We start from the raw sequence: 24431 nt of genomic DNA, 5'->3' as shown, positions 1-24431 counted from the left end.
GGCAATTAGGCAAGAAAAATATATAAAAGTCACCCAGATGGGAAAGGAAAAATAAAACTATCCATTTGCAGATGACATGATCTTGTATACAGAATATCCTAAGGAGTATTAGAATGAATAAACTCGGGGATCCCTGGGTGGCGCAGCGGTTTGGCGCCTGCCTTTGGCCCGGGGCGCGATCCTGGAGACCCGGGATCGAGTCCCACGTCGGGCTCCCGGTGCATGGAGCCTGCTTCTCCCTCTGCCTGTGTCTCTGCGCCTCTCTCTCTCTCTCTCTCTGTGACTATCATAAATAAATAAAAAAATTAAAAAAAAAAAAAAAAGAATGAATAAACTCAGCAAGTTTGCAGATTATAAGATTGAAATACATAAATAAAATATTTTTTCATACACAAGCAACAAGTAATCTGAAAAATGAAATTCAGGAAATTAATCCATTTAGAATAACATCAAAAAATAAAATACTTAGGAATAAATGCAAGACTTTTATACTGCCAACTACAAAGCAATGCTGAATGAAATTAAAGAAGATATATATATAAATGGAGAAAATATCCCATGTTCCCAGACCAAAAGACTTAATATTATTAAGATAGTAATATCTTCAAATTGATCTATAGACTTTATTCAGTCCTCATCAAAATTCTAGCTGCTCTTTCTGCAGAAATAGACAAGTGGATCCTAAAATCTATACTGAAATGCAAGGGACAAAGAATAGCCTAAAAAAACCTTGAAAACAACAGTTAGGGGACTCACACTTTCAAATTTTAAAATATACTACAAAGCTACCATAATTAAGACAATATGGTGTTGACAAGAAGATAGATATCTAGATCAATGAAATAAATAAATAAAATTGAAAGTCTAGATGTAAAACCTTGCTTTTAAGGTAAACTGATTTTTGACAAGATTGCTAAGAAATATTGTAAAAGAATAGTCTTTTTAAACCCTTGTCCTTGGATAATTAAATATTCACATACAAAATAATAAAGTTTGACTCCTAACACCATACACAAAAATTAACTCAAAAAATGGATTATAATAGAGCTAAATATAAGAACTAAAAGTTCACTTTTTTAAGGATGTTTTTATCTTAGAGAGAGGGCAGAGGGACAGAGGGAAAGGGAAAGAATCCTCAAGCAGACTCCCTGCTAAGCACAGAGCCCTACATGGGGTTCAATCCCAGGACCCCAGATCTTGGACCTGAGACAAAATAGTCAGAAACTTAACTTACTGAGCCTCCCAGGTGCCCCAAGAACTAAAACTTTAAAACTGTTATGACATTATATGAGTATGATAAGTTAGGCAATGTTTTCTTCTATATGATATCAAAAGCAAGAGTGACAAAAGAAAAAATACACAAGTTGGACTTCATCAAAGTTAAAAACTTTTGTGCTGCAAGTGATGTCATAAAGAAAGTACAAAGACAGCCCACAGAATGGGAAAAAATATTTGCAAATATCTGATAAGGGTCTTATATCCAGAATACATAAAGAACTTTATAATTCAACAAGAACAAAAAGATAGCCCAATTACAAATCAACAAAGGATTTTAATAGTTCTTCAAAGAAGATGTACAAATGGCTAATAAGCCAATGAAAAGATGGTCCACATCATTAGTCATTAAGAAAATACAAATGAAAACCACAAGGTACCACTTCATACTCACTAGGATGGTTGAAATAAAAAAGATGATAATGAGTGTTGACAAGAATGTGGAATTATTGGAACCTTATACATTGCTGTTGAGGATGTAAAATGGTACAACTTTGGAAAAAAGTTTGGCAGTTCCTGTAGGTATTAAACATGAAATTTCTATCTGACATAACAGCACCACACTCAGGTATGTATCCAAGAGAAGTAAAAACATACATCTACACAAAGCCTTTAGACAGATGTTTGTAGCAGAGTTATTTGTGATAGCCAAAAAGTGGAAAGACCCCACATGTTTATCAACTAAGGAATGATTTTTTTAAAAGGTGGTATATCCAACAATGGATTGTTATTTGGCAATAAGAATTAATAAAGTACCAGTACCTGCTATAACACAGATGAACCTCAAAAACATTTGCTGGATGAAAGAAGCCAATCACAGAAGACCACATGTTTCATGAGTCCATTTGTATGAAGTATCTAGTAAAGGCTAGGGGAGGGAAAGAATGGACGATGGAAAGGGACTGTTAATGGTACAGGGTTTCTTTTGGGTTTGAAGAAAATGTTCCATAATTAGATTGTGGGGGTGCCTGGGTAGCTCAGTCAGTTGAGCATCTGGCTCTTAATTTTGGCCCGAGTCGTGATCTCAGGGTCATGAGTCCAGCCCCATGTTGTCTCCCTGCACAGCAGGGAGTCTACTTGAAACTCTCTTTCTCTTCCTCTGTGCCTTGCCCTGCCCCTAAAATAGCAAATAAATAAATCTTTAAAAAATTAGATTGTGGTGATGGCTTTTTTGAATCTACTAAAAACCACTAAAATATACATTCAAAATGGATAGATTTTATGCTACATGAATTATATCTCAAAGTTGCTTTCAAAAGATGTATCTGCATATCATGAAGACTGCAGATCTTTTCTTGTCTCTTCAAGTTTATATACTGCTTTAGAAATGTAGTTTCTCATCATATATTAGCAACAGAACCTATTCTGTATGGGTCATTATACTAGCTTATTCTATCCCTGGCCCTGGCCCCAAACTATTTGGAGATGATAGAGTTGCCCCTCCCGAGATAGGGTCATACCTGACTAGCTTTATCTGTCAGGATAGTCTAAGTTATACCACAGTAACAACCTTCAAATCTAGAGGTTTAACACAAAGTTTGTATTTTACTAATGTTACGAGTCCATTGGAGATTCACAAGAGGGTTCTACTTAGCTTATTTACTCAGGGACCAAGGCTGATAATAGCTGAGTCTCGATATATATACTTGGATGATTAAAGAGGCAGGGAACATGAATAATGCCATCAGTTCAGAGACCTTAGGCCTGTAAGTGACAAATAACCATAATCAGTTACATAGCCCTCCCTGATTCAAGTGATGTCATAAAGAAAGTACAATGGAGGTGCAGATGGCATGAAGATGCACAGAATGTTTGTGGACAATAATGTATTCTACACAGTAGGCTCATGGGGTTTGAAAAATAGCCAAGAAAAATGCCACTTTCTGGGGATCTGTCCCCTGGCATTCTCTCTGGAGTCATTTCCACCCAACCATTTCCATACCCTCTCAACCAGACTTCTCTTAGATGCCTGGGGTAGCTGGGTGATTTCTTAATTGCAACACTACTTAAGCCTTTTAATAAAGTCAGCAAATTAAAGACAGAGCCCAGATAAAGAGAATGCTTTCTAAAATGTCATAATGAAATTAAGGTAATGAAGTACTTGGAGGGCTCTCCTCCCTTCTTTTTTGTATAAAACTTATTCCAAAGAAGCTGGAAGAGAAATGGGGCCTGAAAGTAAAGAGGGAGGAAAATAAATTGTATGCCATTAGTTTAATTATGAAAATTCATTACATGAAGCCATGTAAGACAGAAAATAATGGAACTCTAATGGGTTGGCCGATAACACATTTACTAGCCTGCTCTCAGCTTGTAGTCATTGTTGAAAGGACAAAAAAGTAACAACTTTGGTATGTAGTCCTCAAAGCTATTGAAAAGATTAATCATTTCCAGTAAGCTGGAAAATGAGGGCCATTTTCTTAAATAGTATCCCCTGTATAGAGTGTTACCTTCTGAAACAGAGTTGTTTGGTAATGTCAGAGGTTTAATAGATGAATCTTGAAGTTAATGGTGAGAGGCTTTACTTTTGAAATAGCTTCCTTACAGATATTTTAACATTTCTATTATAAATCCATAAAGAGGTTTTATAGGTCATTTTAATTCACACAAGCAAGAAAGAGTGTTTCTTTTTCCCAATAGAGATTTATAGAACATTAATTCATACTTAGGACTAAATTGTTTAGTGATTTTTTTAATAAACCAAATCTTTGTTTTTTTCTGCTGTCTTTGTTTGGCAATGTCTTACTTTATTATACACAATAATTTTCCAATCATGCTATAATCATCAAGGAGACTATTTTATATTCTTCGGTATTCAATTATAATAAGCCCAATCATTTGCCTTAAATTCATTTATATGGAAGCATATCTTCTTTAACTAGATTGAACTCTGAATATTGGAGTCAAGAAACTTGCATTTTTGTGATGCCTCTTTCACTGATTAGCTTTGTCACCTTCAACAAGTCACTTAACCTCTCAGAGGTTTTGTATTATCATGTAGGCAATTATGGGATTGGGTCAGAGGAAAGGAAAAGGAAAGAGGATAATAAAAGTTGAAAGTATATGTGTAGGTGAGGGTCCTCTAAAGGAGAGCCTCGTAATCTATGGAGAGAGGTTTGGACTTTGTCTTGTAGGTAATAGGGAGCCACTGAAAGGTTTTACAGAGGAGTGATATGGTTCTATTTACATTTCAAAAATACCACTTCAGCAACTGTTTGATGATGGAAGGGCTGGTTTGAGATGGAGGAAAGGAGCCCATAAAAACATTGTTGGAGAATCCAAGCAAGAAGTGATGAGAGCCTATGCCTTAGCTCAGTCAGGTAGACGACTTGGCTAAGGGAAAATTGTGATACACCCCCTCTTTGGGTGTGCTCAGTCAGTAGAGGTAGCTCAGTAGTAGAGGTAGCTCAGTCAGTAGAGGTAGATGGGTACCTCTGGGTACCCGTCAGTAGAGGGTACCTCTACCCTCTACTGGGTAGCTCAGTCAGTAGAGGTAGACGACTTGGCTAAGGGAAAATTGTGATACACCCCCTCTTTGGGTGTGCTCCCTGCCTCCTCTTCCAGTGAAGTGCCAGTTACACTGCAGATGGAGAAGACTGGGCTAAGGACAGAACCCTGGAGAACATCAACATGTAAGAGAAAGATAGGAAAAGAACAACTTAAACCATAAGAGATTATAGAGGCTGCCCAAAGAGAGGGGGCTAGGAAAGAACAGACCCTGAAGAAGAGACTAACCAGTAGCACTAGTTGCTGCAAAGAAATTAAATGAGAACCTAAGACTTTCCACAGACTCTGGCCACTGGTGACTACATCAGTTAACTCTTTTCACAAACGTTCTGCATACCAGCACACTTCAGAATGTCAGCGGCACACAATAAGCATTTATTTTTTTTCACGAGGTAACAGCTTGGCTGGGGTGGCACTGCTTCATGCTGCAGGTCAAATGGGGTGGCTCCCCTCCACTTGTCACTCATCCTTCTCCAAGGATGAGCATGTAGCCCAGGGCATGTTTATCTTTTGGCGGTAGCCAAAACCACGAAGGGCTAGCCCCATTGCAGGAGCACATTTCAAGCCTCTGCTGGGAGCAGTTCTATAAACACCCCATTAGGGTTAGGCAAAGCAAGTCATAAGGCCAGGCTCACTGTCAAGGACCAGAAACTCAACTCGGCCTTCTGTACCAGAAAATTAAAAGTTAAATAGCAAAGGGCATGGGTATGGGGTAGGGTAAAGGATTGGGACTGCTAATCCAATTTATAGCAGTGATAGATCAGAATAGTTTTAGTGGGGTGGTGTTGGCAAAAGCCTGATTCTGATGAGTTGTAGAGTGGCAGGAATGTAATCAGGTTGAGGAGACGAATGAATGTTGGCCTTCTAAGGAACTTCATTAAGAAAGGAAAGCTAATGATAGAGAACAGGTTTTGTTCTTGCTGTTTAAAGATGAGGGGCGGGGAATCCCTGGATGGCTCAGTGGTTTAGTGCCTGCCTTCGGCCCAGGGCATGGTCCTGGAGTCCCAGGATCGAGTCCCACATCGGGCTCCCTGCATGGAGCCTGCTTCTCCCTCTGCCTATGTCTCTGCCTCTCCCTCTCTCTGTGTCTCTCATGAATAAATAAATAAAATCTTCAAAAAAATAAAAAATAAAGATGAGGGGCTGGGGGTGGTGTGGGAGGACTCATTTTGAAGGCTGTGGAAAAAGACCCTGCAGAGAGACAAGAGACTGAAAAGACACAAAAAGTACACGGAGAAAGATCCCAGATCCCAGAATAGATGAGAATCTTGATGGAGGAATCAGCTTCCCATAGCGCAAGAGTCACCTCTTCCTCTGAGATGAAAGAGAAGGATGAAAGATGTCATCTCTGTTTAATAAAATGTATGCTTGTTACATTACACTGTGTCATTGTAGGCAGGGTCATTTGCTGTGAGATTTCCTCTAGTATGGATCATCAGGGTTTTGGCTGGAAACCACCCTAGATATTTCAGAGGAAATGTAATACTGATGACTGCTTCCATGGCTAACGGAGGAACTGAGGAACCCAGTAGGAGACAGTAGGCCAGACAGGAGTTTGGCAATATCAGAAAGCTATTGGCCACCTCCAGGGTGGGAGGTCCAACAAGGGTTACCAAAGTCCAGAAACCAGAAACATCTGGTGCTGACTCAAGCATCATGGGGGCTGCACAGTGGGTCCTGACACTACAAAGAAAAGGGCTGCCCCTTAGGAAATGGAGACACAAGGAAGGCTCTGCCCACATGGAGAGAAGGGAAATTATACTTGAGTGTCCCCTTTCCTCTCGCTCTTCCATGACCTCTCACTGGCCTAACTCATCTAGAAGCCAACTAGCAAGAAATCCTGGGACATTGTCAACCCCGGAGGGGGTCAGTTCATCTGCAATACTGAGTAGAGTAGGAGATCACCAGAGCACAGATCTAAAACCTAAGAAGCTCTTCACTGTTAGTTCACAGAATTAGATTTAAAAAAAATGAATTTCTTAGTTCATGTATGCCAATATGGTATCTTAGGCAAATTGAGAGAAACCCAATATGTAGAACCTTTTGTCCATGAATATATTAGGATCCTACTTTATAATTTCCCAAGCAGTTTTGTTTTGAGTTTGGCCTCATGACAAACCTGAGGCTTAAGCAGAATAAGCACCTCCATCCTGTTTTTCACACAACAAAACTGGGACTCTGAAGGTTAATGACTTTCATAAGATCAAACAGCAAAACAATGGCCAAACAAGACTTCCTGGGAAGATGCCTTTTCATTACTCTGTGTTGACTTCATGAAACTCCTTTGAGTCACAGTCATTAAAAATGTTAAACTCTAGCTCACCTGGAACAAATGGTAATTTCATTTGTAGGTGACTATCCCAAAACACATTTATAAGAAAATTTCAATAGCACTCAACCTTAAATTTTTAACTATAGGTCTATGTATTCACATGTATCTCCTGAATTAAAGGGAGACTTAGAGCTGCAGCATTATAGACAATGTCTATAAAATAGTGAGTACACTATTTTAGTGTACCTTGCTTTGCCTTCAGTACAAGCTTACCCTTTGGTGAATATAAAATAGTAGTGGTTCATTCAAAATAGTAGTAGTAGCAGCAGTAGTAGTAGTAGTAATAGAAAAAAAAGGAATTATAAAGCTTTATTAGTAAAGCTAGTATTTATTGAATGCTTTGAATGGGCCAGGCACCATTCTAAATCTATTCCCTGGATTTTCTAAATTAACCCTCATGATAGTCTTTCGAGGTAGATGCTATTACTACACCCATTTGAGAAAGGAGAAAATCAAGGCACAGAGAAGACAATTAACTTTCCCAGTTGTCACACAACTAGGAAGTGATCAAGCTGGGATTCAAATACAGCAGGCCCAAACAACTCCCTCTTTTCCTCCCTTGTTTTCTCCCACACAGGGTCAATATCCCTAAAAAAGAATTCTTGCAAATAAAAAATAAGGGAAGACCAACATTAAAATGAAAAAAATTTAATACTCAAAGTTTTTGAAATTAATTCAGGTTGTCTCATAGTCAACAGTCATTTTTCTGCCTAAAGTAAAGTATAAAATACCAAGCATGTACTAACAGCAGTACCATATTAGGTTTGAACATAAAATATTTCTTTCCTGGTTGGGAACACAATCTTTTGGGGATTTAGCATTTTATATTCTTCATAGAAAACACACACATATGTATGCACCCACAAAAATAATCTTTTTTATAGGCTAGTGTTCACAGTATTTTAAATTTCTTCACACACTGTGATCACCATACAAACAATTCCCTGTAGCATATACCATTGTAAATGGAATCTGGAAATAAAAAGGAATGCGTGTGAATTCTACTGTATTTTTGAATTTACACTCCTTCTGTGGTCTGGAGTTTTCACAGTAGTAGGCAAAACTGGTTAAGGTCATTGTTTGTAGTCTGAAAGACACTTGTTTAAAGTTCAGGTTGCTCAACATAGTACCTTAGGAGGAAGGGAAACAGTCTGTTGGGGTGAATGTCTTTACGAAGGGAGACAAGAATGCTGTTGTTGAGAACCTTAGAGTTGAGATAAGGGCCTTTGCCCTGTCAGTGTTGCTCAATCAAGGCCAGTGGGATTTTCTTCTTTTTAATCCTACATCCTTCTTAAACCTGGGCAGTATGCAGTGAGGGCTAGGGCTCAGTCAAGATTTCCTTAGGTATAAAAATCTCAATTTCAATGTGAATACAAATTTGAAGAAAAAAATATGGCTTGTGGTTTTTTGTTTTGTTTTGTTTAAAAAAACAAAGTTTCTCAGAAAGCTCTGATTTAAAACCAAGCCCCACTCTTTTACCTATTTACTATGAAGTCTCTAGCTTTAGCTTGATATTTCTTTCCAGATTTTGGAAAATTCTATTATACTTTTCAACTTAAACTTCTGGGTATTATTTTATGAAGTGTAGATTAGAACCAAAGAGTGTATCCTTTTTCCTCTAGACTTTTCAAATAGCAACCCATGAGTGAGGGGTGGCTTCCAAGATTATTTATCTTTCTTAGGTAAAATAAGTGATTTTAATTGCATATATTAAAATTTTAGTTTAGGGTACCTAGGTAGCTCAGTTGGTTAAGCATCTGTCTTCAGCTTGGATAATGACCTCAAGGTACTAAGATCAAGCCCCACATTGGGCTCCTGGCTCTTCAGGGAGTATGCTTTTCCCTCTCTCTCTCTCTCTCTCTCTCTCTCTCTCTCTGTCTCTCATGAATAAATAAATAAAATCTTTAAAAAAAATAAATTTTTAGCTTATATTTTATGTTACATTTATATGTATATATATATATATATGAGTTCTAATGTTGCTTTATCATACTTCTTTAATAGAAAACAGTATCTCTTAAAAAGAATTAACTTGGAAAAAGGTAACCAAGTTATAGGTCTCATCACTGAGTGTTATGCTATATGTTGGCAAATTGAACTCCAATAAAAAATATATACAAAAAATTTAAAAAACACTAAAAAAAAGTTATAGGTCTCAGTTTTGTGCATTCTTATGCTACCAATGAGAGATCAAAAAGTTGATGGATAATAAACTCTTCTTTAAAAATGCAAATACCATCTTATGGATAATAAAGGCCAATTACAGTACATATTTTAACACTGTAGGTTTGGCTTAAGGAAGGAAGGGAAGGGAGGGAAAGGTAATTTTGTACCTTAGGATATTTCTAGAAAGGGAAAGCCTTCAAGGGGTATGTTTCACCCTCAAATGGTTTTTGAATAGTGTAAGGATCAAAAGTAGAAAATAGGAGCCATGGGGCTTGATAAAATGAGTATATAAGGAAAGGCCAACATTCCATAAGGATAAATTTTAATTGCTTCATACTGCAGCAACTATTATCTGTACCTTTAAAAACTCTCCCTTTTTCCTTTCATAGAAAAAGTTAGTGATATTGGCTTTAGATGCTTGGTACTAGTTTGGTTATTTGGCTCCATTTGTTATATGCAATAAATGCAATTATCTGTTTTTATTCAAGAAGAGAATGTTCTAGTTAACTGAGAAATGCCAGATTATATATACATTTTACATTTTCAACGAATAGGAGTCCACCCAAACATACTGGAACTATGCTAAAATTACTATTGTTTGACTTTTATTATATAAACATCATACCAACATGAAAGAACAAATATTAAAACAAAAATGACTACTCTTCAGAAACATCAATTCATTTCAGTTTCCTGTATTCCTTTTCTGGTTCATGACTTACAGGTTAAAGAAATACAGTATAGATAGAAATTGTGTTTTGTTTGTTACTCGGGATTTTGGTGCACATTTACTGCACATTAGACCATTGGGTTGATGCGTTATAATGTCCTCTCATTAAACATTGCAATTTTCTCATTTTTTATGCAATGTTAGTTAATGAAGCTCTTTATTCCTGTAATATATTCCTCTTCTTTTAAATATTTTATTAGAAGAAAATACCGGGAGTACAATTGCTAGGTCAGTGGGAGTAAGCATTTGTATGTCACTTGATGTCTATTGCCAGCTTGTCCTCATAGATACTGTTCCCAGCAGTAGTACATGGATATGCTAGTTTTACCACAGCCCTTCCGGCTTTAGGTTGTGTTTTTTATTAATGTAATTGGTGTCAGTTTGTGCCATCTTGATTTAATACTCTGTTTTTATTATTTAAAGTTAATTTTTAAAATAGAAATCTTTTATTCTTTCTCTTGTTTGAATTGCCTATTCCTATTCCTCTGTCCCTTTATCAGTAGATTAACCCACTATGTTGGGTTTAAAATAACCATCTTAGCAACTGAATGCTTAGAAGCTTCCTCTGTGCACTTAGAGCAGTGGTTAATTATGCTTCCAGATAAACCTACTATTGGTTTATTTATTTTATATGTGGTATGTCAAGTGATGAAATACATAACTGGATAATACTCAGTTGTCAAAGGCAAACAAGAAAGCATAGGTCATTTGGTATAGCAAAACTCTTACATTTGAAATTTTGTTCTAATTTTAAAAGAGGATATTTATTAAAGTATTATGCATAAACTGGTCCTTCCAAAAAGTTCATAACCAGAATAATAGTACTGTTCTTTTGATGTTTAATATTTTCTATATGCAGCTGTAGTTGAATGCCAGTAGATGGCACTAATTACATAAACAATTCAACAAGTTAATGAAGAGGGAAAGAAATACATGAGATTTGTTTTTCAGTTCAAATTTTGGTATGTGTCCCACACTCAATAATTATATGGGAGCTTATTTTTAATAGTTTGTTCTCTCCCATGAGAAAAATAATTAAGCCCAGTTGATTTCCAATTAATTGCTACTAAATTGAAATGCCCAATACTGAGTATTGCTCAAGATGCTGCATTTGAAAAGTTTTGTCATGATAAGTGGGTTAGTTTATACAGTCATGATTGGCTAAATCACACGGTAGGTTAAAATTCATCATAGATCTGTTCTGACCTGAGGATTCAGAGGCTATTTATGAAAAATTTTAAGAAACTGCAACTCAAGATTTCAGAGAAAACTGACATTCATTTTCTTTCTCATATGCATCCATAGCAGTTGGCCAAAGACCTCCGCCAGTGGCAGATAAATGTAGATGTTGCAAATGATTTGGCACTGAAACTTCTTCGAGATTATTCTGCAGATGATACCAGAAAAGTACACATGATAACAGAGAACATCAATGCCTCTTGGGCAAGCATCCATAAAAGGTATGAACTACATTATTTCTAAAACTAGTGTTGGCTATAATGATGGATGGGGTGGTGACACTGGGTAGACCATGCAGATTTGTTTTCCTAATCCTGCTAAACTGGAGCTTCGGAGGATCCAAGGTGACAAATGCCATCTAAATTCACAGGCTTAAAAATAAATAAATAAATAAATAAATAAATAAATAAATAAATAAATAAATAAATTCCCAGGCTTGCCTTAGTCCTCTAGAATTTTAAAGATGAGGGACCTGAATACTGGTGAAATTAAGTGATTTGCTCACAGTTGCAAAAGTAGTGATATAACTAATAGTTTAGACAAACACAAAATGCTGATTTTTAGCCAGAAGATCCACTTACCAATATATTTTGAAAATTCCATCCAAAGAAATATTGTTCTATTCCACAGTGGCACATGCTGCCCCATTCTTAATCTGACAAGGAAGTCACTTTGGGTTTCATGATGGGATTATAAAGCTGTCCATGGTGCCTCACTCCACATTGTATCTCACTCCACATACTCAATGAGAAAATTTGTGTAGTATAACATGACTCAGAACTTCATTTTCCCTTCTGTATCAATGAAAATTAACAGCTCTTAGAGACACTATCTCCTCAAAGGAGATTCTCTGTCCACTCTTTTATTATACACTCTTTTAACCCCTGTGCTTTTCTTTTAAAAGCATTTATCCTAATTTTTAAAAAGATTTTATTTATTTATTTATTTATTTATTTATTTATTTACTTACTTACTTATTAATGAAAGACACACAGAGAGAGGCAGAAACACAGGCAGAGGGAAAAGCAGGCCTCATGCAGGGAGCCTGATGTGGGACTCGATCCCAGGTCTCCAGGATCACGCCCTGGGCTGAAGGTCACACTAAACTGCTGAGCCACCGGGGCTGCCCAGATTTATCCTAATTTTAAATAAAAACACGAATTATGTAACTAATTGTTTAATGTTGGTCCTTCATATTAGTCTAAACCCCCTAGGGACAGAGACCCTCTTTCTTATTTGACACATCCTGAGGTTCTGAACCAAGTGATATAACGGGAAGCTGGTAAATTCTTGTTGAATAATGACCGTCTTTTCAAAATGTAGTTACCTTGTTCATGCTATGGTAAATTAAGGATTATTGGGCACTTATTGTTAGTTCTGACAAAAAAGGGGGAAAATGAGTATCTCTACAGTGATGATGAAGACTATAGTGAAGGTAAATAAATTCCAGAAGATGACATGAATTACTGAAGACATCAGTTAGGGGGCCTTTATTAAGAAGAAAAGGCCTCCATCGAGGTGGGGCTGGAGGTAAAAAAAACAACAGATTTTAAAACAAGAGCAGAAACTCTTAGGAATAATGAGCTACTGATACACAGAAATTGAGAAAGCAAGTAAATCTTGTAATTGAGTTAGGGATTAGAGTGAAAATTCCTGGGAAACTGGATTTACACTAGTGGTACTGAGGGAAGAGAACAGTTCTAGTCTTGAATTCCAAACAGTGGGTGTTCAGATGGCCATGGAAAAGAAGATTCAACCTAAAGTTGGGGAGTTATGTTTGGGGCCCTATCAAATGGACCCTGGTGGGGAAAGGACAAGCTTGAATAGGGGAGTGATAATTGGAAAAAATTCTAAAAGTTATTGCCTCCTCTCAGTGGCAAGATTTTAATTTTCTGTTTCAAATACAGATCTGGTATCTGTTGAGTTCAATAAAGGTAGATTAGGCTTGGGATGATTTATGCATATGTGAGCTAATGTTATCAGAGACTCAATAGTTAGATCTCAATGGGAAATGCTTGTTTCTCAAAGAGAAGCCTCTTTGGGAAAGCAAATTAGGATCAGAAATGAATTTGGTGAGTTTCTGGAATGTAAGCTAAAAAGGGGCCAAAAAGAAAGCTTGTTCCTGGTACAAAACTAAGGCCAGGGTGGGAGGTCTATCCCATCTGTGCTGCCTTTTCTGGAAGTCCCATGTCTCCACATTCCCATGCTCCTCCAATGTCTAAGTGGCTTTCTCTTCTTTTAATCAGTTTCTTAAGATCTTGGATTCTTCAGAGAAGGGGCTCCCAGTTTATATTTTTTGACTTCGTGCCTAAAAATCTACCACCTAAGGAAGGTATATAGATATGTCTCCAATGGGTAAAGTTAAATAGAATGTTAGCAGCCAAATTACATTTTCCACTGGCCCATATAGAATCAGAAGTTTGCCAAACTAGTTTTGATGCATGCCTCTATAGTTCTTCTCATTCCTTTCTCACGTGTACTCTGTGAAAATCCATCCACATGTGTCCTTTTAGTCCACTGATGACTATCCATTTATGCCATTTGCAGCTGACAATGATCTTTTTTTTTTTTTTGACAATGATCTTTTGACTTTCAGACCCACATATCCTACTGACTTATTTCCATTTGAATGTCCCTCCCGCAATCTCAAACTGAATGGGCCCAAGGCTGAACTCATTTTTGCCCTCTTGCAACCTTTTGCTCCAGATGCAGCCTGCTTCTCTTCCCATGATCCCTCTCCAGTGAACGTTACCAAAACCCATTCAGTTGCCAAATTGAAACTCATGCTTGACTCTTCCTTTTACAACCCCAATAGCTAGACTATCACAAAGCTGTTTAGTGCTGAAATAGCTTTCAAATCCAGCCACTTCTCTTTATCCTTCCTCCTCAACTGTCAAGTTTTGCTTGAATGACTACATCATTCACCTAACTGGTGTCCCTCCTTCTAGTCTTCCTGCTCCCTATCCATTCTCTACACGACATGCAGGCTGATCTTTCTAAATACAATATATTTATGTAGCTCACTCTCCTCTGACTTTTAAAGCCTTTAGTGGCTTATCCATTATTTTCTTAAGACAATCCATACTCCTTTAAATGATTTTGAGGTCTTGTGTGATTTAGCCTTTCCTTAAAACTACAGCCTGATTTTCTACTCTTCCTCAGTCTTTCCTCCCAGGCCCCCCATGTATACTTAAGTAACATTGAGCTATTTTCATTGTACATGTACTCATTGCTATGCTCTATCTTCTCTACTACCTCCTGACCTGATATATATGTATTATTCCTTCTTCTTTGCCTGGTTGAGTTCTATTCATTATCCAGGCCCCAGTGTAAATGCCAATTCCTTCAGGAAGCCTTTTCTGACTATCAATCCCTAAGCGCACATTCTTTAGGCCCCCTCTATTATAGAGTTACCTCACTCCTTAAGTGTTTGCTTTGTCTCTTCTGAGAATATTGGTTCTGTGAGGGTATTCACATGGGCTGCTTATCTACTGTAATACCCTGCACTTAGCTTTGCACTTAGTAACTACCCCCAACACATTTTTTATTAAATAGGTAAATGAACAAGTGAACAATAACTAACTACAAGTGTTCTGGTGTGCCAATAACTCAACACAGGAGAAAAATGTATCCATTAGGATTGCTTTCCATTTCAAGTAACAGAAAACCCACGTTCAGTAGCTTACAGAATTCTATTTGTCTCATTTAATGAGCAGATCAGAGGTAGGCAGATGGCTGACATTGGGTCAATGGCTCAGCATTATCAGCCCTGACGTCTCCACGTTCTTCTTGGTATCTCCCTCAGAACATGTGCATTCCAGCAGGAAGAAAAAGGAGAAGGGGTGGTGCTTGTATCAGGAAAGCAATGGGTTTCCCAGGAAATTTTGGACCAGAACAAAACAACCTCTAGTGGTTGGTAATTGGGGTTGATTCAGCCGATAGAGAATGTCTGCCTCAAAGGGGGTGAAAAGAATAAACTGGTAAACTGGCATACAGTAGCTGGATAGCATTAAGTTTCCTGGAAAGATAACCAGTCAGATCTTTGTGTAAATAGAGTATATGCATGTAGCTCGTATATTGATGTATGTTGTATTTATATATTTACATAGGATCGTAAAACAGTGGCCATTGGGGCTTGATGGTTGTTCTGGTCAGTGTGAAAGGTTTTGAGGAGAGCTGGATTCTCTACTAGCTAATGATACCTTTATATTCAAAGTTCACATTCTGTGTACACTATGTGTGTCAAGTACAGATCAAACCATATTCTACTTGACTATGACTGCTCTTATTTTACATTCTTACAGACCTTGTGCCTGATGGGTAAAGGACAAGAAAACTCTTTATATGATTCTTTGTCTTTTGACCTTTTTATCTAGTGTCTTGCTCGGGTAAACCTAGCACTGAAGTTACATCATCATCTTCATCTAGATTCATGCTATCCAGTAGGGTAGCCAGTAGCCATGGGTGGCAATTTAAATGTAAATTAAAATTAAGTAAAATTTAAAATTCATTTTTCTCCATATCATCAGCCACCCTTTAAGTGCTCAAGAGCCACATGTAACTAGGGACTTCCCCATTGGACAGTGCAAAATAGAGCATTTCCATCATCACAAAAAAATTTTATTGGCAGTCCTACTCCAGATTATCTTTGTCTATGTTCAGCTAAGCCACTTAGGGCACATTTATAGCAATTTATTATAAATAAAAAGTGTTTCTTTTACAAAAGGGTTCACATTATTTTATTTCCTTGTTTCTACTTTATATCTTTTATTTATTCACTTTATAGAGTTGGTATTTAAAGTCTTGAAAACTACAGCTATCACAGGGTATAAACACTTCCACTTTTATTGTTAAACTTATAATTTTAAAAGGGGAAATTATTAATGTTGATATTTGGGTTATAGATATATCTCATATTCAAAAAGTACCTATAAACAAGACTTTTTAGGTAGAAGGGACTCTGCCAGAAGCATTCAGATTACATTATTTCTCACAGTTTAGGTTTTCCTGCAGAACACTAATGTATAGCCTGCCCTGAAATTTTTAGTCATATAGAGTAATATATACAAAAAAGCTGTACATTTGGAAGCCTATTTAAAGCAATAAAATCTTCAATGCAGTTTCCAATTGTTGAATAACATGTGAAAACTGTAACTTGGAAGAATTTTACTTTGACTTTATATACTGATAGGCTGTAGTTTTGAGGCATAATCAAAAACAAAAGTGAGTTGAAGCATTGGGTGGCTCAGTTGGTTAAGCCTCTGACTCTTGGTTTTGGCCCAGGTCACAATCTCAGGGTCATAGGATGGAGCCCTGCATCAGGCTCCATGCACAGTGTGGAGTCAGCTTGAGATTCTTCTCCCTACATTTTCCCTCTCCCCTCTGCTCCTCCCCTTGCTTGCAGACATTCAGTCTCTGTCTCTGTCTCTGTCTCTCTGTCTCTCTCTCTGTCTCAAATAAATTCATATGGATAAATACAAATAGCCATGTGTGCCTAAAAGGAATTGATCTACCATTCATGATTAAAAGAAAAGGCTACTTCTCAACTAAATTCTGTAGTTTAACAATTTGGATCAGAATATAGATCGTCACTGTGACCTATGTAGGAAAATATTTTGTTTTCCTTATCATATTCCTTATAGAGTCCATGTTAACATATAAAGCCAGAAATGAGGGCCTCTCTGCAAGTTCATTTCTTTCCCTTCAACCTCTGCGAATAGATATGAATTGTTGAATTCATAGATGTGGTATTACAAATTATTGTGAGAAGCCTCTAAGGATTATATTTCAAGGACTGCCATCTGGCTGATGACTTTATGATGACACTGTCATGAGATTTCATTTCCTTATTTCTATTCCAGGATCACTCTTTAAACAAGAAATGAGCATTAACTCTGAATTGTCTGTCTGTAGCTATATGAGGGCTTGTACATCTACCTATCAGCCAGGAGTGAACTCATCAAGTAGAAGGCCTGGTCCTAGTGTCAGAGGGTCCAGAATGGCTGGAACTTCCTCAAAAAAGCTCCCAGATACCCGAAACATCTCTCTAGGTTCTAAGAAAGATTTAGAATAACTATGTGTACATGCACATATGTGTATATGCATGTGTATACATGGAAAAATGTTCTTCCTTAAAATAACACCTTGGTATTCTCCTGTTCTCCCTAATAATACATTTCACATTTTAATAATCACAATGAATAGTTGATAAACTGAAAAATTATCACCAGTATTCACCATCTTTGGCAACCATGAAGCATGCATAAATTACTCCTTGTTTCTCTATTCCTAGGTCCTTTCTCTTTTCCACTTTAAAGAAACATGGAAAGGGAAAAAATATTGAGCCCTATTGTGTGTGCAGCAAAGAGCTATTCTAGCTGGACATTGAGTCTCTTTCAGATTCTCCAGCATATTTTTGATAATTGTTCTGCTTTTTTCTTCTGGGATCATCTTTTTTTTTCTTGCTCCTCCCCTTCAGCCAACCATCATGTTGAAGTCTCCCTCATTCTACAAGAACTTTCTTAGACTACTGTCTTTTCTAGACAGCTGTGCTCATTTCCTCTTACCATATTTTTTTTGTCTTTCTGAAACCATCAGAATTGTTGAAGCAGTAACTGGGATTACTGTTTCCTATTCTTCAGCTCCTGGTTATGCTTTGACCCACTCCAGCCTGGCTTCTCTGGCACCACCACTTTGTTTTATTGAAAATGGTGGCTCACAAAGATTGTCAGTGACTTTTCCAGTAACTAACTGTCCTATTTTTACTTATCCATCTACTTGACTTCATTTTTAACATTGGTCCTGTCAATCAACTTGACTGGTTGAAACTTTCCCTTCCTTGGTTTCCAGAATGATATGGTCTTGCAATTCTATTTTTTCTAGTCATATAGTAAGAATGAGGTCCTTGGCACAATGCCTGGTACATAGTAAGAGCTGAGTGAATGTCATCTGTCACAAATATCATAAGAGTTCATTTACTCATTCAATGAATATTTTGGTGCTAGGAAGACTCCATTCTTGGTACTCAGTATAGAACAATGAAAATCCCTACCCTCGTGAAGCTTATATTTTGGGAAAAGGGTAGGAAGCAGACATTAACCAATAAGGAAGTTAAATAGTTGGTATTTCAAGCTGTGATAAGTGCAATGTGGAAACAAAGAAGGGAAATACTTGAGAATAAGTGTGTGTGATGGAAGAGAAGTGCAGTTATTTAAATATGGTGGTTAAGGAAAGTCTCATAGAAAGTGTGACACTCAAAACAAAATTTAAAGGACCTGAGGATGTGAGCCATGTGGATAATTGGAAGAAGAACATTTCAGGAAGTTCTAGTAAGTTAAATGCCATGAGCCGGGAGTATGCTTGGCCTTTTGGATGAACCTTAAAGAGACGGGTGTCACAGGAAAGGGTCATACAAGCAGGAGTGTGGTGGACAAGGAATTCAAAGAGATAAGAGGAATCTGATTACATCAGGCCTTATAGGTCTCTCAGAGGACTGTTGTTTTCACATTGAATATGATGGGACTCATTGGATGGTTTTGAACAGTGGAGTGGCATATTATTACTCACCTGCCCCCTCTGTTTATTACAATACACTGAAGGAAAGTAGTGAAACCATTAGGAGACTGTTATAATTCAGTCACAAGAGGACTGTGGCCTGGGCCAGAATAAAAGAAGTGAATGTAGTAAGAAGTGGTTGGATTACACTCTATTTTGAGGACAGAGCCCAAAAAGTTTTCTAATGGATTAGATTTAGGTGTGAAAGAAACAGAGGAATTCAAGAAGACTGCAGAGTTTTTACCTGAACAACTAGAAGATGGCACACTCATTTTACTAAGATGAAGAAGACATCAAAAGCAATATATCAGGGCACCTAGGTGGCTCAGTCAGCTAAGCCTTGACTCTTGATTTCAGCTCAGGTCATGATCTCAGGGTCATGAGATCCAGCCCTTGTATTGGGCTCTGCACTCAACAGGGAGTCTGCTTGAAATATTCTTGATCTCTCTCTCTCTCTCTCTCTCAATCAATCAATCTTTAGGGGGAAAAAAAGCGACACATCCTAGGAAGAAGATGGGGATGCGTTACGTTTGATGTGTCTGTTAGTGCATCCAAGTGGAGATGTGGAGTTGTTAGCTGGATATAAAATCTTAAATTCCAAGGAATGGTCGTGACTCGAGATACAAATTTGGAAGTTGTAACAATAATCTATATAGGCTGTCTTTGCTCTGTATATCCCTTAAATGTTGGTGTTCCATTGTTAATTATTTCTTTTCTCCATACACATTTCAAGTACTTTCATCTGTCGGCTTCAACTACCATTAAGACTTCTCAGTTTTTATTTCCATCTTCTATCTTTCTCTCAACCTCCAGAATTGTACTTACAAATACCTACCATGCATTTTCATCTGTCCATCCTGCAGGCTCTAGATTGTCTAAAGGAGAAGGCATTATCTGCCGCTAAAACATTTCAGTGCAGTTTAATGACTTAATGGTCTCTAAAACTGGAAACCTAAAAGGAAAGAATTCCTTCTACTCTGCTTCTCTGCTTGATTGATACATGTATTAAATTGACTTCTAAACTATGCAAATTCTACTTCAAAAATTGTTCTATAAACTATCCTCTTTTCTTCAGCCCTATTGATAATTCATTCTAGAGCCTGTCCACATTCTACTTCAGAGACTGTGACCACCTCTGCTCTGTGCTCCCAGCCATTGGGTCTCCACACTCATTTGGCCTTCACACTGGCCTCAGAGTGATTTTCCTTAAAATTAATCTTCAGGTTTCCCTTTGCTCCCAGCAGTCTTTCTTTTTCCTCCTGAGACCTGATGGATGATATTTACATATGTGATATACTCCCAAAAGCATACTGAGATTTTTCTGAAAATAAAAACAAAGAAGTCAATAAATAAACTTGATGTTTTTTTAGGGAAGAAAAACAAATAGTATCACAAATTTTTGCTTATTTGGCAGTTTCTTTATTTAGCAGAGGGACAGGCATGTGAACTTCATAAAAGAGTCTTATGTTCTGGGATCCCTGGGTGGCGCAGCGGTTTAGCGCCTGCCTTTGGTCCAGGGCGCAATCCTGGAGACCCGGGATCGAATCCCACGTCGGGCTCCCGGTGCATGGAGCCTGCTTCTCCCTCTGCCTGTGTCTCTGCCTCTCTCGCTCTCTGTGTGACTATCATAAATAAATAAAAAAAAAAAAAATTAAAAAAAAAAAAGAGTCTTATGTTCTATCTACAAATGCTGGCCCTTATAAAAACATTTTCAGAATTCTTTTTCTGGAACTACCTGGGGACTATTTTATGAGCATCAGAAGATTGTTGTATTGTTGTCTAGCCACACCTTGTGTTTGCTCAATAATTGGACTCTGTAATCATGAATTGAATGAAATAATTAATCAGATGTTGAGTACTAAATGACTTCGGATTATTCCAAGAAATTTAAAGGATAAGATTTGCTGCTGCCCTTGAAGCTATGTAAAGAATGTGATATGATGCTAACAGGACATTTGTTTAAAATACAACCTCTTATTAAGTCAGGGACTGCCTGTGATATATTTGTAGCATAGTCATAAATATTAAAGCAACAAATGACCCTAAGGACACCAGCTCAAACTTCTCAATTTAGAGTAGCCTATTTTTAATCCCTCTCATGTGAAATATACTATCTAGTCCATCTTAGGGACTAAAAGGATTTGGTACATTAAAATATCTAATCCCTTAGCAACTCCTTTATGTATACTTCTTTTGGCAGCATGAAGAAGTTTCTTTTGGCTCTTCAAGAGAGTTGTGTGTGTGGTTGTAAGGCACTCCACTTTTTATGCTGCAGAGACCCAATCTTTCCAACTGATTACAAAGTGCAAGCATTCTTGCCATGTTACAACAGAGTAATATAATACCTGTAATGCAAAACCTTGGGGCTCTGGGCCAGGGAGTGTCATGATCCATATGGATCTAAAATGTTCTTGGTTGTAACTGCCTGCTTCATTTTATGTCTTCTCCTTTAAAGTAATTAGAATGTTTTTTAGCTTGCAGAGATTGCACACAAAGGGAGACATTTGGAACCATATCATTGGTGATTTACTGGTGTGGAAAATTACCTGGTTATGTAGCCAAATGGCCATTTGCATTCGATCTCAGTTCTGTAGTCCTAAACCGGGCTCTACCGCACACCAAATAGATGCTTGGAAATGCCCCTGTATAGTTTCCCAAGGAAAAGACTCCAAAACTAAAGATAAGTTATAATTGTTTCCTAAAGGAAAATTATAGGTCACAGATGGGCCTTTCTTGTCTTCATTCATAAATCTAATATTTTGTTGTCTAAAGTTAAAACAAATGGGAGAAATTTTCCCTTACTTAGTTTCACTGAACCATTAATATTAGCAACAGTATCCATTATATTACTTTTCAATTATATCCATGTTTTTCATTTTGTTTGCATTGCTATCACCCTCAAAAAACTTTTTAAACAAAAAAAAACTTTTTAAATGTAATCAATAAAATGTATAAATTAGCTAGTTTATCTTGTTATTTTAATAAATCGATATCATCATCATTTGACTCATAATTTTATCTAACATTCATATAGTCTAGGGATCTTTTGGCTTTATTCAATTTATAACAGGAATTTATTTTTTTCCTATAAACAGTTAATTTAAATGCATTCTTTATTTCTAAGAATGAAGCAAATAGATATTAGTGAGTTTTGTGAAATTTAATCTTTTCAGGTTTTCCCCTAAAAAGGGGTCATGTAAGCACTTCTAGGTGGTGGTCAACAGCTGAGCTTTTATGTAGCTTCCTTTTACCTGTTGGGACACCTAATACCATCCCCAATTTAGACTCTTTAGCCAAGAGTCTAACTCTGGTCCTTTATCTTACACAGAATATTTTCAGATTCCTGAGCTGAACAAAATATGAACTGCAGCCACTACTTACTTCCCATCCCAGAGCCAAAGAGCCACATGTCTTCAACCCTGCATGCCATTTTGTGTTCCTCTGCCACTTCTAACTTATGGGGCTCTTTATCTTGTTTCTGAGTTCAGATTGTTCCTGTTTGATTTTCTGTGTTGATATTTTATCTATGATTGTTTTGTGTTTAGAAGCTACTTCTATATTTTGAAATAATTTTCCCTAATATAAAGTGAAACTTATCTGTTGTAGAAAATATTTTAAATTTAGAGATAGAGATTTACCCTTAATATTTTTTAGCATTTTCTTGCATGATATTTCTGTAAATATATTTTTTTGCCTATCTTTCTTTTATTCCCAACTTTTTAATAGTCAAAAGTACTTTTGGATAGGGTTTTTTTTTAATTCTCTACTACATTTTTGTTGGCAAGGTAATATGCAGGTAATATATTTTCAAGAAAAAATATTGGGGGGGGGGGAGGAATACTTCCTTGAGGTATATGGTGACTTACTAAATAGGCAGGAACAAAAGCAATACCCTTATTACCCCTATGCCCCGAGCCAGTGCTTTATGCTCTGGCCATTCTGCCTAGCATCAGTATTCACCTGAAGACATGAAAACCATTTAAATTAGCCAGTAAATCACATCCCCATGCAGAGCAGCAGTTGTATGTTCTAACTATCCTCTGAGATTCAGCTTCGCAGTTAGCTTCATCAAATCCCTAATATGACACTCATTATATCACTCTGTGTCCAGTTAGTGTCTTCATGCTACAGAGCATTTAAACCAAGTCAAACCACTCTATCCCAAGCACCTGTAGAGATCATAACCTACATTGCATAGACTGATGGCTATGCACACAATTCCTGAGGAGTTCTGTTTTTCTTCTGTATCACAAGTATTTTAGGTCTACTTTGTTATATTGAGTTAGCTATTGAATATCCATTTTATCACAACCTCTTTTTAAAAAATATTTAAGTAAAAAAAATGTACGTGGGTGGCTCAGCGGTTGAGCATCTGCCTTTGCCTCAGGTCATGATCCCGGGGTCCTGGGATCAAGTCTCGCATCAGGCTCCCTGCAAGGAGTCTGCTTCTCCCTCTGCCTGTGTCTCTGCCTCTCTGTGTGTGTCTCTCATGAATAAATAAATAAAATCTTTTAAAAAATATATTTAAGTGAGGGGCACCTGGGTGACTTGGTCCATTAATCATCTGCCTTTCAGCTCAGTTCATTGTCCCAGGATCCTGGGGTCGAGCCCTGCACTGGGTTCCCTGCTCAGTGGGAAGCCTGCTTCTCCCTCTCCCTCTGCCCCTCCTCCTGCTTTTTCTCTCTCTCTCTTTCCCTTCCTTTGTCAAATAAATAAATAAAATATTTTTAAAAAAATACTTAAGGGGCACCTGGTGGCTTAGTCAGTTAAGCGTCTGCCTTAGGCTCAGGTCATGATCCTGGAGTCCTGGGATCAAGCCCTGGGTCCGGCTCCCTGCTTGGGGGGAGCCTGCTTCTCCCTCTTCTTCTGCCTCTACCCCTGCTTGTGTCCTCTCTCACTCGCTTGCTCACTCACTGTCAAATAAATGAATAACATCTTTAAAAATATATATATTTAAGCGAGACAAACCCTCCATCAAAATGCCCAAATACAACTTTCATCCTGAGGCAAATTAGATAAATAATAATCATGAATTCGTTATTATTCATGATTTTCATGGGGGTTTTGGTACTGAGATGTGATTTATTATTATGTAATATGTAAAGAGTGCCCAAGCTGCTTATTAAAATAGAAAAGCCAAAATGGTATTGTTCTTTTTAGCTATCAGTATAAGCCACGACCTCTCCTTAGAGCTGGTGTTCCAAACCAAAATCTCCGACTCTGAGGCCTGCACTCCCTTCATAGCTGTTTAATGGATACCTATCAACTTGGAAGGAGGTTCTGGCAGCTTTTCACAGTAATCTAATCTCAGCTCTGTCCTCTTCAATATTTTCATCAGTGACTTGGATGAAGACGTAGATAGCATTCTTATCAAATTTGCCAATGACACAAAGCAGGAAGGAGTAGCCAATACAGTAGACAAGAGTATCAGGAGCCAGAAAGATTTCAACAAATTGGAGAGGTGGGCTGAATATTGAAAGATGAAATGGAAATAAAAGGCACTCCACTTGTGTTTAAAAGTAAAATAAAAACAAAATCCAACTGACTTAGACTGGCCTCCCTGGAAACAGAGGAGAAAACTCCATAAGGTGAAGAACTGTGTGCAAAAGGTTTGTCAAAGGGTTTTTCCAT

General features: G+C 37.4%; 1 protein-coding gene across 8 annotated transcripts in view; it reads left to right on the top strand.

Moving 5' to 3' along the window:
- The window catches only part of DMD (dystrophin), a 2057113-nt gene that overhangs the window by 1519914 nt on the left and 512768 nt on the right, over nt 1–24431 (top strand). For 6 of the 8 annotated variants that reach the window (XM_041741334.1, XM_041741335.1, XM_041741332.1 and 3 more), the window contains one exon: nt 11313–11467. In XM_041741334.1, coding sequence (XP_041597268.1) covers nt 11313–11467 — 155 coding nt within the window. The remainder of the gene's footprint in view (nt 1–11312; nt 11468–24431) is intronic. The other 2 variants (XM_041741328.1, XM_041741330.1) reach the window with 1 other exon arrangement.

This window comes from Vulpes lagopus, chromosome X (assembly GCF_018345385.1).
Source record: "Vulpes lagopus strain Blue_001 chromosome X, ASM1834538v1, whole genome shotgun sequence".
Classification (NCBI taxonomy): Eukaryota; Metazoa; Chordata; class Mammalia; order Carnivora; family Canidae; genus Vulpes; species Vulpes lagopus.
Note: the sequence above shows the minus strand (reverse complement) of the source record. Positions and strands in the feature narration are given on the sequence as shown.